Raw genomic sequence first — 14,464 nt, forward strand, 5'->3', positions numbered from 1 at the left:
AAAGAGTCAGATGTCTCAGAAACCAGACTTTACACAAGCAAATGGATACCTGTCTGGTCTACAGTTCTCTAAATTTTACTAGTTCCTGTTTGCAGTTTTTTCTCATTACTTATTGCCTGTGTGTAAGGTTTAGCACATAAGTGAGTGAAATGCACAGAACAGCCACAGAAATCAGTGAACTGTTATTCATGTTTTGCAAGACAGCTGGGTTGTGTTTGAACATACCCATTCATTCTGATCTATAATGTACCTCTAGCATAGTTTAGGTAGTAGGCTTATAGTTGTCTTGTCCACATTTTTTTCTCTCTACTTTTGCAGGCTTGGAATTAACAAATAACTTAAATCTCTAAAGTTTAATACAACTTCAATAAACGCAATTCTGTTTATACTACCACACAGTAAATCCAGCATTGCACAGGCATAATGCCACAGTGAAGTAAGAGCAGAACACCATTGTTAAAAGCACAAGAAACTGCTGAAAATACAAGTTGCAACCTATCTGTAGAATGGAAGCAGAAAATTAGGCTTATTTTTAAATGCATTTGAAGATATCCCAGTATCTGGGGATATATGTCAATGGATCCCATGAAAACTGTCATGTCAATTTCCAGAAATAAATAACCAGTAAAGAAAGCCTGACTATCTATCCTCAAGTAATCTGACCAGCGATTTTTGTCCACAAAAGTTCATGGATTCAGTTTTCCAAGTGTAGAACATCCAGCTGCAGAAAAACAGCATTTCTAACTCACCTTCTGTAATCTGAAGCGGAAAAAAACCCCAAGCAAGCAAAAAACTCCCAGTCCTTTATTTATGAGTTAAATGTCAAAATTTTGTTTCTATTCACTGGAATTGGGATAAACTAAGAAGGTTAGTATAACCCTTAACTCCTCCCAGACATATAAAATAAGAAGTCATCAATTCCCTTCAAATATCTTTTATTTGACTAAACACTTCAAATAAAACTACAAAAATCAGGATGGGGGACAACCCCCAAATTTTGGATTAGTATTACTTTTTCTATTTAGCACATAGAAACATACCAATTTAATTATCAGTTGGAAGTTACTTTAACATTAAACTTCACCACAGTCCTTTTGAACATTTACACACAATTATTTTCAAGGGCAAGTACAGAATGACACCTTTGTTTTGGCCTCCATTAGAAGAGGTTGTTGAGTAAATGAACTATCAAAAGCCTTGTCCTATTCACTCATCTTTATAAACTACATCAACTACATTTGGATTGTTTGCTTCTTTCTTCACAAATTTGGCATTTCCAAAATAAAGCAGCAGCAAGAGATTCAATCGAAAAACATACTTCTGCAAAAAACATCTTACGCTGCACAAGCAATACGCTACTTCTAAGGCATATTTAGCATATTCTTTTACTTTGACAAGATATATGTGACTTGGACTCATCCAACTGAATTTTAATGTAGAGAGTTAGTCGATGGATAAACTTAATTAAAAATATCTGCTATTGGTAAAAATGTCTCCCACATTCACTAGCCATTTTGGATAAGGTTCTATGAGAACAGCCTCCAGAATAAACCAGGACCATTTTGTGCTTACTGTTCACAGCAGTTAGTCTCAAATAATCAAGTCACTCTCAGCAAAAATTGGAAACCAAGAATTTTGCAGACTAAAGATAGTTAAAAACTCAGCTAGTAAAACATGAAATTCATTCTTCCACATCTTCACATTTTAAATAAATTCTTAATTTACAACATTAACTTGGGTATCATTAGCACAACCAAAATCCAACTATGGTGCATGGTTTCCTCTCTTTCAGGCCTGCAACCTCAGACCAATGAAACAGTCCTTCAAGAAGCATGCTGAAAGTTAGGATCATCTTAGCACAAATTACATCAACATCATGTTTGATCCAACTCTGAAACTGGACTATTACACTATTGAGGTGGAACATGCTTCAGACATATACATTTACTTTGGATAGGCAAGTGGATTATAGGTGAGGGGATTTTTAAATTTTCTTTTTCTTTTTTCCTTTTCATCTTCTGAGCATTTGTTCAGGTGATGCAATAACCAGAGAATCAGTTTAAAGCTCAGTGAGTATACCCCACCCCATGAAACATCAGGACTGGTATTTAATTCAGTCATGAAGATACGAAAATGAACATAATGCCAGGGTGTGGGCCTTAATCTTTATGCTTCAGTGTACAATATGTGGGCCAAAAGAAGAAACTACACAGTAATGACAGCACTGAAAGAGCCTTTTAAGGATCTGAAAAAGCCTGACAGTGCTTTAAATAGAAATAGTATAGAACAAAAATGTAATATGATGCATTTGCTTTTGTGTGAGCTTCAGTGGAGGAGACAACAATGTTGTGATGTTTTCTGAAGCTCAGTTTCATGATTCTTACAGGAGAAAACTAAAAACAGTATTGAGGAGGCTAAGTAGCTAAGCCATTTCGCCTGTTGTTAATTTTTAAGACTGGTTTGGTGCCATCCACTATGCATGAACTAATTTCTGATGCAGTTACATCCTGTCTATACATAGTCCCATTTCCTCTATACTCTTCTTGTGAAGCTTACTCCACCACAGACCTTGGGGAATTCTTAAAGAATACAGCACAGTTTATATTGGTAGACTTACATTCTATACAAATATAAAAGGGATGGAACAAATAAATCATGTTTTCTTTCTAAATTAGAGGATAGCTACAGTTCTATTTTCTGTGGACAGAAGCATAAATGAAAAACAGGATAGGAAAAGGATTTGGATCAAAGACCAAAAAAATTACAAAATCACCCAATGTATTAGAGGTAGCTGATGCTCTGTTAGGAAATGAAGCTGGGTTCATATTAAATAATCAGGGTGTATGAAAACATCCACTGTACACAGAACATCCATGAAGTGAGCAGTTTTGCTGAACAATAAAAATGCAGTACTAGGGGACAGCAGTAGCTGAAACCATGGCATGTTTCTGTAATGAGTCATTTTAAGAAAGAACTTCAGGGAAAAAAGAGGGGAGGAGCAGTGAGCACAGCAGGAGTAAATAAAGCCTGCCTTTATTAGCTCTTCATCTTCTCCTAAGGATGGGAAAGTAAAAGACCTGCAATCTCTCTCCCCATTTCAGCAAACTGAGCTGAAAGGGTAAAAATGAAATACTGACCATATTTTTGTGGTCTGTGGCCTGAGATGTAGGAAGAGAATTTAAATATTCGCCATTTTTTCTTTTCCATCAGATAACATTACAGAGCACTTCCGTTTTACAAAAGAATAAAAGCAACTATTTATATCACATGGTCAAAAAGCCAAAGATACACACTGTCTCATATTTTGAGGTATTCTTACACATGCTCCATTATGCTTGCACATACAGTGACTGTATTACAGCCACTTCATGTATGGCTCTGAAGATGTGAGAAAATATTAAACCACAGTGAACATCAACCACTTACAGAGGTCCCTGCAATTCAGTGAGCTAGTCCACCTTGAGCCTGACCACATAGTATTTAGAAAGGGTGAGGAGTAATCTTTAGAGCAACTGAAGTTGCAACCACCTTGAATGCTGATATCCCTAGCAAGGTAGGTGCCCAGCTGCCACCTGGACAAATGGCAACTGGACACCAAATATGCCTGTTAAGACCTGAGACCATATTCATCCTCCTCCTGGGCTAGTTGTTTTTTCTCCAGTTCCCTCTAGTCCCAAAACAACATACTATCATGAACTCACATATCTGTACTATCAATTTTGCAGCAAGGCACTAGATACTACACAAGCATCCTCCACATCCTTGAACACACTACCTAGTTCCATTCATATGCAGTACAGCAAGTTAAAGAGCGGCTGAATTAGAACTCATTGCTTTTCAGGATAAGAACTGACACTTGAGAAAACTTCAGAAACAGCAACTTTCTCTTAGCCTTGGCTGGCAGGGAGGATGGTTACTCAAAGGGAAATTTACTGAGCACTGGTGTAACTTCCCTTCAGAAGCAATAAACAAGAAGAAAATGCTCAAGAAATACATTATTTTACAAGTAATATTGAAGACATTCATTCAGAGAAAAAAAAAGTTCTATAAAAACCTTCCTCCAAAATAATTAAAATGGCCAAAAGCACTATTTCACCACTTTCGACAATTTGCAATTGCTAGTATTAAATTAAAAAAAAAAACTACACTCACCATCTCCAGGCACTGACATGAAATGAGCATCAACCCGTTTTTCATCCTCTCCATAATCGTTCTTTGCCAGTAAGGTATAAGCACCATTATTCAGGTGTGTAGGATTGTCCAGCTGAAGGCAGCCATGGTATTCACTTTGATTGATAACATGTATTTTAGTACAGATGTATTCAGACTCATTCAGCACAGCTCCTTCGTAGAACCACTGCAATGTGGGCTTAGGGTTCCCTTTCACAGTGAATGGAATACACCAGTGGTGGTCCGGAGTCGGAGACTCAATGAATGTGATATTTGGTGCAACTATATTGGAAAAAAGAGTGAAGAACATCAGAATATTCTGAATGTGTCTCCTTCCTCCCTTCCCTCCCTCCTTCCCAAGTTCTCCTGGAAGTACTTTTCATTCATCAGTACAAAAGTAGATTACTAGCTGGAATGGAACCTATTGGAAGGATACTCACACAGGAACATACCTGCTCTGTCTAGAGCATTATGCTGAACTGAACTGAAGCTGACCTTTAGAAAGAAATAAAACAAACTAGTTCCAAAGACTGAAAATGTGTTAAATCACTTAAAACATGAAAGGTGTGGGACCTTCAGTTAGTGGATCACTTAGAAGGAGGAGAAAGACATTTTAGTTTTACTCTGATCAAAAGACAGTGCACAAGTGTGCTGAAGGAAAACAGCAGTATTGAGCAGTATTCAAAGTATTTAAAATTGGCCAAAAGCAAGTACTACTGGAAAGACACTTAGCTAAGAATCCAGATTTACAGATTATTTTCTTAACAGAATCAAAGACAAAACAGATTACTTAATTCTCTGGATTATTCTGTCAGGGAAAAAAAATTCTTTACTATACATATTCCTTGTTCAAACCTGCTATATGCCTCAAGTTTACAGACCTCTTCTGTCTCCCTCAAGAGATTATTCCAACACTTTGCCCATTATTTTCCTTTATATTTATTCTTAACTAAATCAAATTTCTTCACGTTATACTCCCTTTTATCAGCCATAACAGTGCCAAGCTCAGAATCTCATTTACACTCTTTAAACATTTCCAGTTTATGTTAATTCCCATAGTTATTAGATATCCAATTTCAACCTACAAACCTACGTTTACAGTGTTTTTTTTCTAGTTTATTCTGTCATAAGCACATGCTGAGCAAAATTTGCCATCTACAGAATGTTCCATTCCCATCTTCGATTAAACAGAGAGTTGCAACTTGTGAACACATGCTGTATAGCTCATGTGAAATGAATTCAGCCTGGAGCTCAGATCTAAGAAACCAGTGCTTCTCTATACTATATGCCCTTCTCCCTTCCTTGGCCCTGAGAAGTAAGTGTACTATTCAAAGCTATGACAAATAAATTTACATCTGGCCAAACAAACATTGAACAAAGTTGTTGTTGTTTTATGTAGTAAGAACATAAACATGTGTAGTCTTGTATAATTCTGCTAGCCTTTGCAAGTCACACTTTGCAATTGCTAAGAGAGTGTGCATGTACATACACACCATTACAAACCTTCCCACACTGACAGTGCCATTCAGTACTCAGCATTTCAGACCTTTACTTACAGATTCTTTTAACTGGAAGACAAAGCGGTCAGAAATACATTTTTTGCAGAATACAGAGCTGAAAAAGATAAATGCAACAATGGCTGACTGGGCTACTCCTAGCATTAACTGCAGTAGAACAGTTCACACACCTTAAGGGTTTTCATTTCAACAGCCTGAAGGTCCAAAAAATACCCAGAACAGTTCCTGCCAATGCAGTTTAGCCTCCAGGTCTGCACGGAGGCCCTCATACGTACAGAATACCGTAAGCTCAGCAGAGGCTTGGTCCTCTCCCACAATGTTCTCTGCTACACAGGAAATCTCCAGTCCACTGTCCATTGATGAGACATTCTTGATGGTGAGAGAGGCGGGGTTCTTATTTGTGTCACTCTGAAAATGATCAGAAAAACATGTATGCTTCAACCACAGCATTAAGAAAAAAGAAGAGAGAGAGAATTACTGGCCACAGCTGAATGGCATTTCTCATATTCCCTTTTTTCTAGCTGTACCTGTCCATAATTAATCAAAGTCTTATTTTAGTGTCTTATCCAAACAGACATAAAACACGTACAGAACCAATTCTAACAGTCAGTGACAGCAGATTCGAAGCTGCAAAGTCCTGCTACAAGTATTGCACACAACCATGGTTTTGCCCTGTCACTTCAAGTCTCTGCCCTTTTTTTACCACTTTATCCCCTCTACACAAATGTTTCTTCCCTTCTAATCATATACCCTTGCTCATCCCTCTCTCATACTTCATGACTGATTTCTATGGTCTATCTCTGTTCTCTAGATTGTTTTCTTCCTGCCTATATTCTGTCCAATCCTTGCTTTACTCATCCTTTTTTCTCTTTCCTATAAATTTATGCTTGACATCTCTTCCACTGCTGCCTTCTGAGCCCTATTGTATCTTGACATGTTTTCTATCTTCTTCTTAACCAAATTTCTTTTGAAAGCTTCCTTTTCTCAAGAAACCTTCCACAAGAAACTGCATATCTTCTACTATCTAAGCTCTCACCTAAATGCTGTTTTATATGTTTAAGAAAAAGCTAATTAAGGTAAGAATTATGATTCTTAAAAATCTTGATTCTTATGATCCTTAGAAATCTGACTGTCATACTCACTATGCAGCTATGTCACACCAGCTAAACAAATATGGCTGAATTACCCCCCCCCACAAAAATAACTAGTAAAACTAGTTGTTTTTCTGATGTTAATAAATCAGGCTGTTCATATGATCACCAAGTAATTATTATTATTTCCATACCTGAACATTTCATAAAGAGCTAAACTATTTTGTTAAACTGGAAAGGAACCAAAACACTCTCCAAAAAAAACCCAAACAATTATGATAATTTTTAAAACTACTTTTGAGGTACTTTTTGTAATGTACGCTGTCAGTGCTACAGACAACACAAACAAGTAACCCACTATAATTATAAAACCACAGCAACTTTAGGTGGCAGTCAACAGGAATATGTGGGAATGCTCCTGCATACAGTCCTGCGCAAACAGAATTTTCAAGCTTGAGATGACAGCCTAATTCCACCTCAGTGTGACAGTAGGGGAGGCAGGTGGAAAAGCAAACACCCCTTCACACATTTTCTTATTTTGCAATTCTCAGAGCTGAGCAGTGCTCAAAACTGGACTGAAAGCAGAGAGGCTGAAACATGGGCTCAGGGCTGAAACATACAGCAAGAAAAATCTAAACATCAGTCAAACTATCCACCAACAGAGGAACTCAGAACAAAAAGGTTAGCTTTGCAGAACTAAAACCTAGTTTTAACTCTTAAAAGAACTAATGTCCCTCTTTTAAGAGACATGAGAGGAAACAGTCAAAAGAAGCGCGCAAGGTGAAGAACATGAAGGCAGAAACTTTATGAGATATGGGGGTGAAAGAAAAGAAATCAGAAGCAACACTCATAGAAAAGGATAGATGAGAATCACAAAAAAGGTCTAGAAGGCTCCTGCTCTTCTGCTACTGAAAAGCCTGCTGTGCTCCATGGCTAAGTTTGTAGCCAGCTTATATTATAAGCCCCTGAACAACAGCATGATCAAGTTATGCCAGGACAGAACACTCATGGAAAACTTGAAGCAAACTGACCATGGCATTTCAATGATAGGAGGCTTAAAAAAATTAAGTGATCTCACTTTTTGAACAGAGTCCCACATTTGTTTTGGCTCCTAGAATTAAAACTTTTAAAAAATTTTGAAAAAGAGTGCAACTTGGCAGAAGTTCCCCAAAGTGTTTTAATTTCTTGTTCTCTGATGACGTCTGATGCCTTTGGGGAGTTTTACAGATCAGAGAAAATTTTAAAAATACAACTAGAACTTTGCAGAGCTCTTATGAAAGCTGGAATGAAAGACAGACTACTTAAATTCTGTACAAGCCTGATATAATGAACTTCAGAAAGAAAATATAAAAACTATGAAGCTCAAGAGGTCCTGTCTCCTACTCACTGCAGGAAGAATTTTGAAAGTACACTTCCCACACCTTGTACAGACCAAGAAGCTTTACACAGTGTTCACCATCATGATTGTAGGAAAGCAAATGCCATAAAATTGTAATAAACATGGGGTTTTCCTGTTGTGAAATAATACAATTTATGAGGTCAGCAGCTGCTTATATGCTCCTCCCTTTTCAATATTTACATCAGAAAGGACTTATGCAGTGCACAGTTTACAAAAACAAAAAATAAAAATATTAAGAGCCCAGTAAATAAAATCTCCCCACCTAGATGGTTTCAACGAGGAAAGATATTCATGCATCATTAAAAAAAGCAAACCAAAACAAAACCAACCTGACAGTATTTAAGTAAAATCTTCAATTTCAAGGCTTTCTGTTGCTGCTAAGTGTGTTGAAGAAAAATTAAACAAGCCACAAAATATTTACAACCAAATTGCAACACACCCAATTATGAAATAAAAATATAATTACAGACCCAAAGTTTTTTTTCACAATCAATATAGACTGATAGATATATCAATAGATATAGTCTCTCTAGGCAAGATATAGTAGATATAGTATATAGATAGATATAGTCTATATCTATCTATAGTCTGTAGATAGATATAGTCTCTGTAGGCAAGTATCAGGGATAATAAGAAAGTGCTTGTGTTTCAGTATTCCAATTCATATTTCTTCCAAAAATTTACATTACCTTCATTTACAAGTGAACATCCAAAAAACCAGAGTGGAAAAGAGAATCTTGAGAAACAAATGTCTGCCATTCCCCAAAAGCACTGCCACAGTCACTCTTGATTGAAAGTAACTGGAGGATAAATGTCATCCCAACATTAACTTTCTACTTCATCTTTTAATAGAAAGTTAACTACAGCTGGACATGAAACTTCATTCCATCCTTCAGCAGGTGTCACCTGAATTGTCACATGTTTGAATATAACCCTTACCTCATGGTTTGAAACAAGATTAGTCACCACCCAGGACACGTTTGGGGGTGGCCCGCCGGTAGTATCACAGTACAGAGTGATGCTCTTTCCTTCCACCACGGTGATGTTGTAATTGCTTAAGTTTGCAGAGGGCAAGTCTGTGATAGAAACAACAACACAATAACCCAACATGTATTTGTATTTTGTATTTGACAGAATAGACATCATGCAACTCTAAGCAAGCAATGCAGCAAATATTCACTGTAGTCAGTACTATTCAGTCAGACAGTACAAAAAGCATCTTTGGAAATAAAAAACTATAATCTTTTGATGTTATGTATTTTTTGCACCCTCTCTGCTTCACACCCTAAGAAAACATTACTGCATGTGGAAACACATTAACTAGTTAATTATACAGGAATATATGTCAGATGCATAAACAGAAATTATCTTAGCTTCAAAATTTAAAAAAACCCTCTTCCTTTACTCTTTAAAACTGTAAATTGTATCTCTCTCTTTATAATAGCTACAAAGCAACCTCCAGGTCCCATTGACGTTGTGGTATTTCCACTGTTCTTCACAACACTAACAGGAAAATCCAATTAGCTCCCAGTATCCCACAAGAGACCGAAGCCCCCACTCTCATACAGAGACATAGCTCAGAGTGAGCAGGGCAAAACTCAGAACTTAAGCTTAAAGGTAGGAAAACAGAACTTAATTGATCTAGAGAAGAGAAGGGACAGACAAAAGTGTTTGCAATTGTACAGAGCTTTGCTCAAGGCACATCAGCTGATTTTTCTATTTTCCTCGGGAAAGCAGAAAAGCAGTGAGATACAATCATCAGGAAGCAAGACCAGGTTTTACAAGAATTAGACTACCCCTCCATCTTACAGAGTTGTAAATCATTCTGTGCCTTGTTCTAAGGCGCCCAAAGCAATGGGAACTTCCCAAAATGTAAATTTATGCTGAATGTTTACAAAAACATGAAGAATTACAGAATTGTAATTCTCCATGTTTTTGTATTTCCTCTCCAAAATAATACTAGCAATATCAGAAGATTTCAGGCACAGAGGGATTCACATTTATTTATGTAACTATTTATTTATTTATTTATGTAACAAATAATTATGCATCATTCTAGAAATAACATCTTTCTTAAAAGATACTAGGTCATCATTTGAAGCTGCTACACTCTGCAAAGATTCTTGGTTTCCTTTATGAGGCATTTCACATCAACTGTTCCAGGCAAATTTTACTTACAATATATCACCTCAACTAATCAAGCTTATCTGCTGTGCAGGACATTTATGCATGATTTTGCAATAACTTTTCTTTTTCTGAAACGACATCTCTCTTTGGTTGTGTTTTTTAGTTGAGAGTACAGCAGTTTCAACATGGACATGCTGGTATAGAAATTTAGCAGAGAAATTTTTCTTTATGTGAAAGGTCCAAAACAAATAAGTAACCATCAAATCACTGTGAACACATTCATATGTTTGCTGGAGGTTCAACAGAAGCTAAATGTATTGGAGACCTCCCTTAAATTAGTTCAATAAAATATAACAGAGTGGAAGCGATACAGAAAAGATGAATAATTTTCCAGGCAATGCTTTCCTGCCTAATAAGATTTGAAAAATCAGCACAAGTATATGATAACTGCTTAGGCAATTCTCACAGTGTTTTAAGTAGTGTGGTAATATGATTCCCATTATAGGCATCATGGATTTCTTCTATTATGTTCACTTTATAAATCATGTGTTGAAGTTTATTGAGACAGAGCTGGGGAGTTTGCCTTGATGCAGTAATCTGTTAGCGAAAGTAGCCATCTGCTCTAGCCTGCTGTGAATTCAGATCTCACCAGTGTCTGTCAACTAGCTGAGCAGGAAATAAAACTAATCTTAGGGAACATTTGGATATTAATTATGCTAGTTAGAGAACAACGGGAGAAGTAATGAGATAATTTGCTTTATAAAGTTACACTTCCACAACACCTCTAAATACTATTCCAATTACTCTTGCCAGACCTGAACACGCAAAGAGAATAAAGATTCCCACTCTTCTTAACTCCACCACTTGGGAGGAGGTCTACATGAAAGATTAGCATTTCATTGTGCAAACTGGCACAGCTCCTACTAACACATCATTTCATGCGAAACCTTTCATGCAAGCAAAAATAAAAATAACTTTTGTCCCTTAGAACTCTCTTTTAAATAGCTGTTAAGTTTTGAGACAACTTCTTCCTGCAATGTGTTTATTCATAGGATAAGCAACTGAAGTTTCATTCCTCTGGTCCTGGCTCTGGTTCTCACCCAGAGCTAGAGCTAGTTCTTTTTACTTGCAGAAGTCTGCACGTATCATGTTGGTGCTACATCTCTAATGGAAAAAACTACATCAAGCTGTATCCTCCCAGAAGGCTATAAAATAATAGTGCTTATTATTCTGTAAGTTCATAAACTGCTAAAAACCAATTGCAAGACCCCTGCTTCTAAAAAGGTACAAACGGAATGGAATGAAATGGAATGGAGTTAGAATTAGAATTAGAGATAGAATAGATTAGAAATCCCATTATTGTGTGTGTTTTCTTTTACTCTTCTTCCCAGTCATAAGATGGGTGGAAAACACAAGAATTGTTTTGGGATTAATTTTTTATGGTTGGATATATTGAGATAGTGTGCTTTAACTGCAGCCTAATTTTGCTTTGATTTCCAGTGGCACCCAGACTGCTCCATGGTAGAATCCATACTAGTTGAGATGTGTTTCTATTTGGGAAAAGCAAGACAGTCACATAAGGCCTCATTTAGACACGTGATACATTGCCTTTACCAGCAATGCAATGACTCTAAGCAGCAAAATCTGTACTGAAAAATAACTGTATGCTAAATGAACACAATGGACCTTAACATACACACAGGCTCAGTTTGTATGCCCAGTGTAGTGTGAGACCATTTATACCGGCCAGTAACACTTTGCCTCTTTCAGAACTACAGAGATAGCCAACCACACTGCCTTTACTCCTGAGTTAATTTGGTTAAATACAGTGGTTTAGATAGTTATCACTTTTGTTGACAGGGATGTACATTTTAAAGGACTTTGTAAACAGCGGTTGATACAAACTTATCAGATAGCACACTCAAATATTTTTTTATACTGCCAGCATAGTAAGATTAGACTGTAGCGTAAGGGCCTCTACAAGGTAGATGTGACATCATCCTTCCACAAGTTTCATCTTGGTATCTGTCAGACAGATTAATCCATGCCTCAAAACTCAAAACACAATCTCTGTTCCAAAGTTTGATAGAATTAATTATTATAACTCTGGATATCAGCAATAACCCTGCTAGTACATGATTGATTTTTACTATATATTTGAAATTTGCTATATTCTTGGTCTTAACCTTCTGCAACAATGTGTTGTATCCATGTTGCATACAAGAGCCTCCTCCTATTTTGAGTTCTGGAATTTCTCACAGACATTCAAAGTTATTGAGTACTTTCCTGGTCTGGTGGAACAGGGTAAAAACAGTTTCTGAATGATCGTTTTAAGACCACCTTCTTTTATTTTGCTTTTCAATTCCTCTTTTTTTTTTTAACAATCTATTCAAATCTTTTCAATCTCTACAAAAATGGGAGGACAGAACCTGCTACTGAGAGCTTTAAACTGTAGTGTAGAGAGTAACACAGTTTGAGAGATGAAATCATACACTAAAATCCATGTGTTTCCATTATGCACTGGTACATAATAGCTATGTGCTTTCACCACATACAGAATGTATTTCCTCATATTCAGCATGATTACACTTTATTCTCAGGAACAGGCAGCTCTGGATTAGAATAAGCCGTCACTTCCCTCACCCCAGCAGAACTAGACAGAACTAGAGGCAAGCAGGAGGAACTCATTTATGTCAGCTGAGTCTCTCCAAATACCATCTCATGCTTTAGGAGAAACAAACACTCCTTAAAGTAGGGTTTGGGGGAGGAGGGGCATTTACCTTCACAGACCATCATTAGTGCAAAAGGATGGCCTAAAGCCATCAGACAGTGAAACTGTCAAGCATCACTAGGGAATGACTCACATCTTCCTTGTGCACAGCAGGGATTTCAGCAACCACAAAACCAACACTTTGGATTCCATTTTCAAAGGTTACTACTACATTTGGCTACACAACTGTCAATGGAAATTAAGAAAATGAATGTGCCTGTATTCCTACAGGGCTTTCCAAGTCTTCATGCTGCTACTTATTACTTTCTACAGAAAACTTAGACTGGCCTTCCTAGAGGCAGACTGTCACTATATGTCAAAGGAAGGATATGATCTAATTGAGAAATAAAAACTCTACTCTGTAACTCAACTCTTAGCACCAAGAGCCTTAGCCAGTATGCTAAAGGAACATTTAAAAGAAGGTGGTCTTAACCCAGAAGAAGCAAATCCACCATTACACCAAAGATACTGTTTCACTATCGGCAGTAATAAAATTTTTTACAAAATTAATACCAGATTCACTTTTCCTGCTTCAACTTTCACCTGCTCAGTTCTAGAATTTTTTTCAGTTGCTAAAAACCTTTAGAAAATATTTCAATATGGTCAATTAGCCTTACTAACACCTAAGAAATTAGCCTCACTAACACCTAAGAAATTACATGATGAAAAAATTAGTACCTGAGAGAATACTGTATATTCAATATTGCTATTGAATCACTAAATGGTTTTCAATGCAGCCCATGACATCTCCTGTTTGCTTGGCTTGTTTTTGAAGGTCAATTTGTTGTGTAACAAGAAGATACCATGAAAAAATGATAATTTTTTCTGCATCTGATTTTTAACCAGGTAATTTTAACCCTTACCTGAAATCCCTAACCCATCTTTTTAATAAACATATCAGACACCAAATGATTCAAATAATACTGAGGCAGCAACCATCTATCAAACTGAACCATTCAAGGCAACCTACCAGAACAACTAATTTATAAAACATCCACTGCAATTCTTAGGGCACAGTGATTAAAATCAGTCTACTTTCCTCACATAAGATTCCATTGAAGTCTAGGGTTCTTGTTTCTCCTGGTTTGGCTTTTTGACTCTAGGGACAAAGCATACAACTAATTACATCACTACGGTACAGCCTGGTAACAGCCACTACTTGCACTGTCTGGAGCCTGAAAACAGGACTGTTGATAATGCAACCATCCACAGTATCACCTGGATCTGCAAATTTCAGACGTCTTACCCGCCCAAAACTGGCTGTATGGAAAGCAGGATATGATGATACAATGTTCCTTGTATCACTCTATTGAAATTGTGCCTTGTTTGAAAAGGCAGTAATGTTTACTAATTCCAGAGGTCTTTTCCTATGTGCTTTCAAGGGTTAAAA

The 14,464-nt window shown here is 36.9% G+C and overlaps 1 protein-coding gene across 6 annotated transcripts in view; it reads right to left on the reverse strand.

Annotated features, from left to right (window-relative positions):
* The window catches only part of NTRK2 (neurotrophic receptor tyrosine kinase 2), a 196,123-nt gene that overhangs the window by 146,297 nt on the left and 35,362 nt on the right, over positions 1-14,464 (reverse strand). For all 6 annotated transcript variants that reach the window (XM_030237198.2, XM_009097988.4, XM_018922996.3 and 3 more), the window contains exons 6-8: positions 9,117-9,253; positions 5,963-6,095; positions 4,153-4,452 (exon numbers count right to left, since the gene is read on the reverse strand). In XM_030237198.2, the coding sequence (XP_030093058.1) occupies positions 4,153-4,452; positions 5,963-6,095; positions 9,117-9,253 (570 nt within the window). The remainder of the gene's footprint in view (positions 1-4,152; positions 4,453-5,962; positions 6,096-9,116; positions 9,254-14,464) is intronic.

The sequence above is a fragment of the Serinus canaria genome, chromosome Z (genome assembly GCF_022539315.1).
Source record: "Serinus canaria isolate serCan28SL12 chromosome Z, serCan2020, whole genome shotgun sequence".
In the NCBI taxonomy this organism is placed as follows: Eukaryota; Metazoa; Chordata; class Aves; order Passeriformes; family Fringillidae; genus Serinus; species Serinus canaria.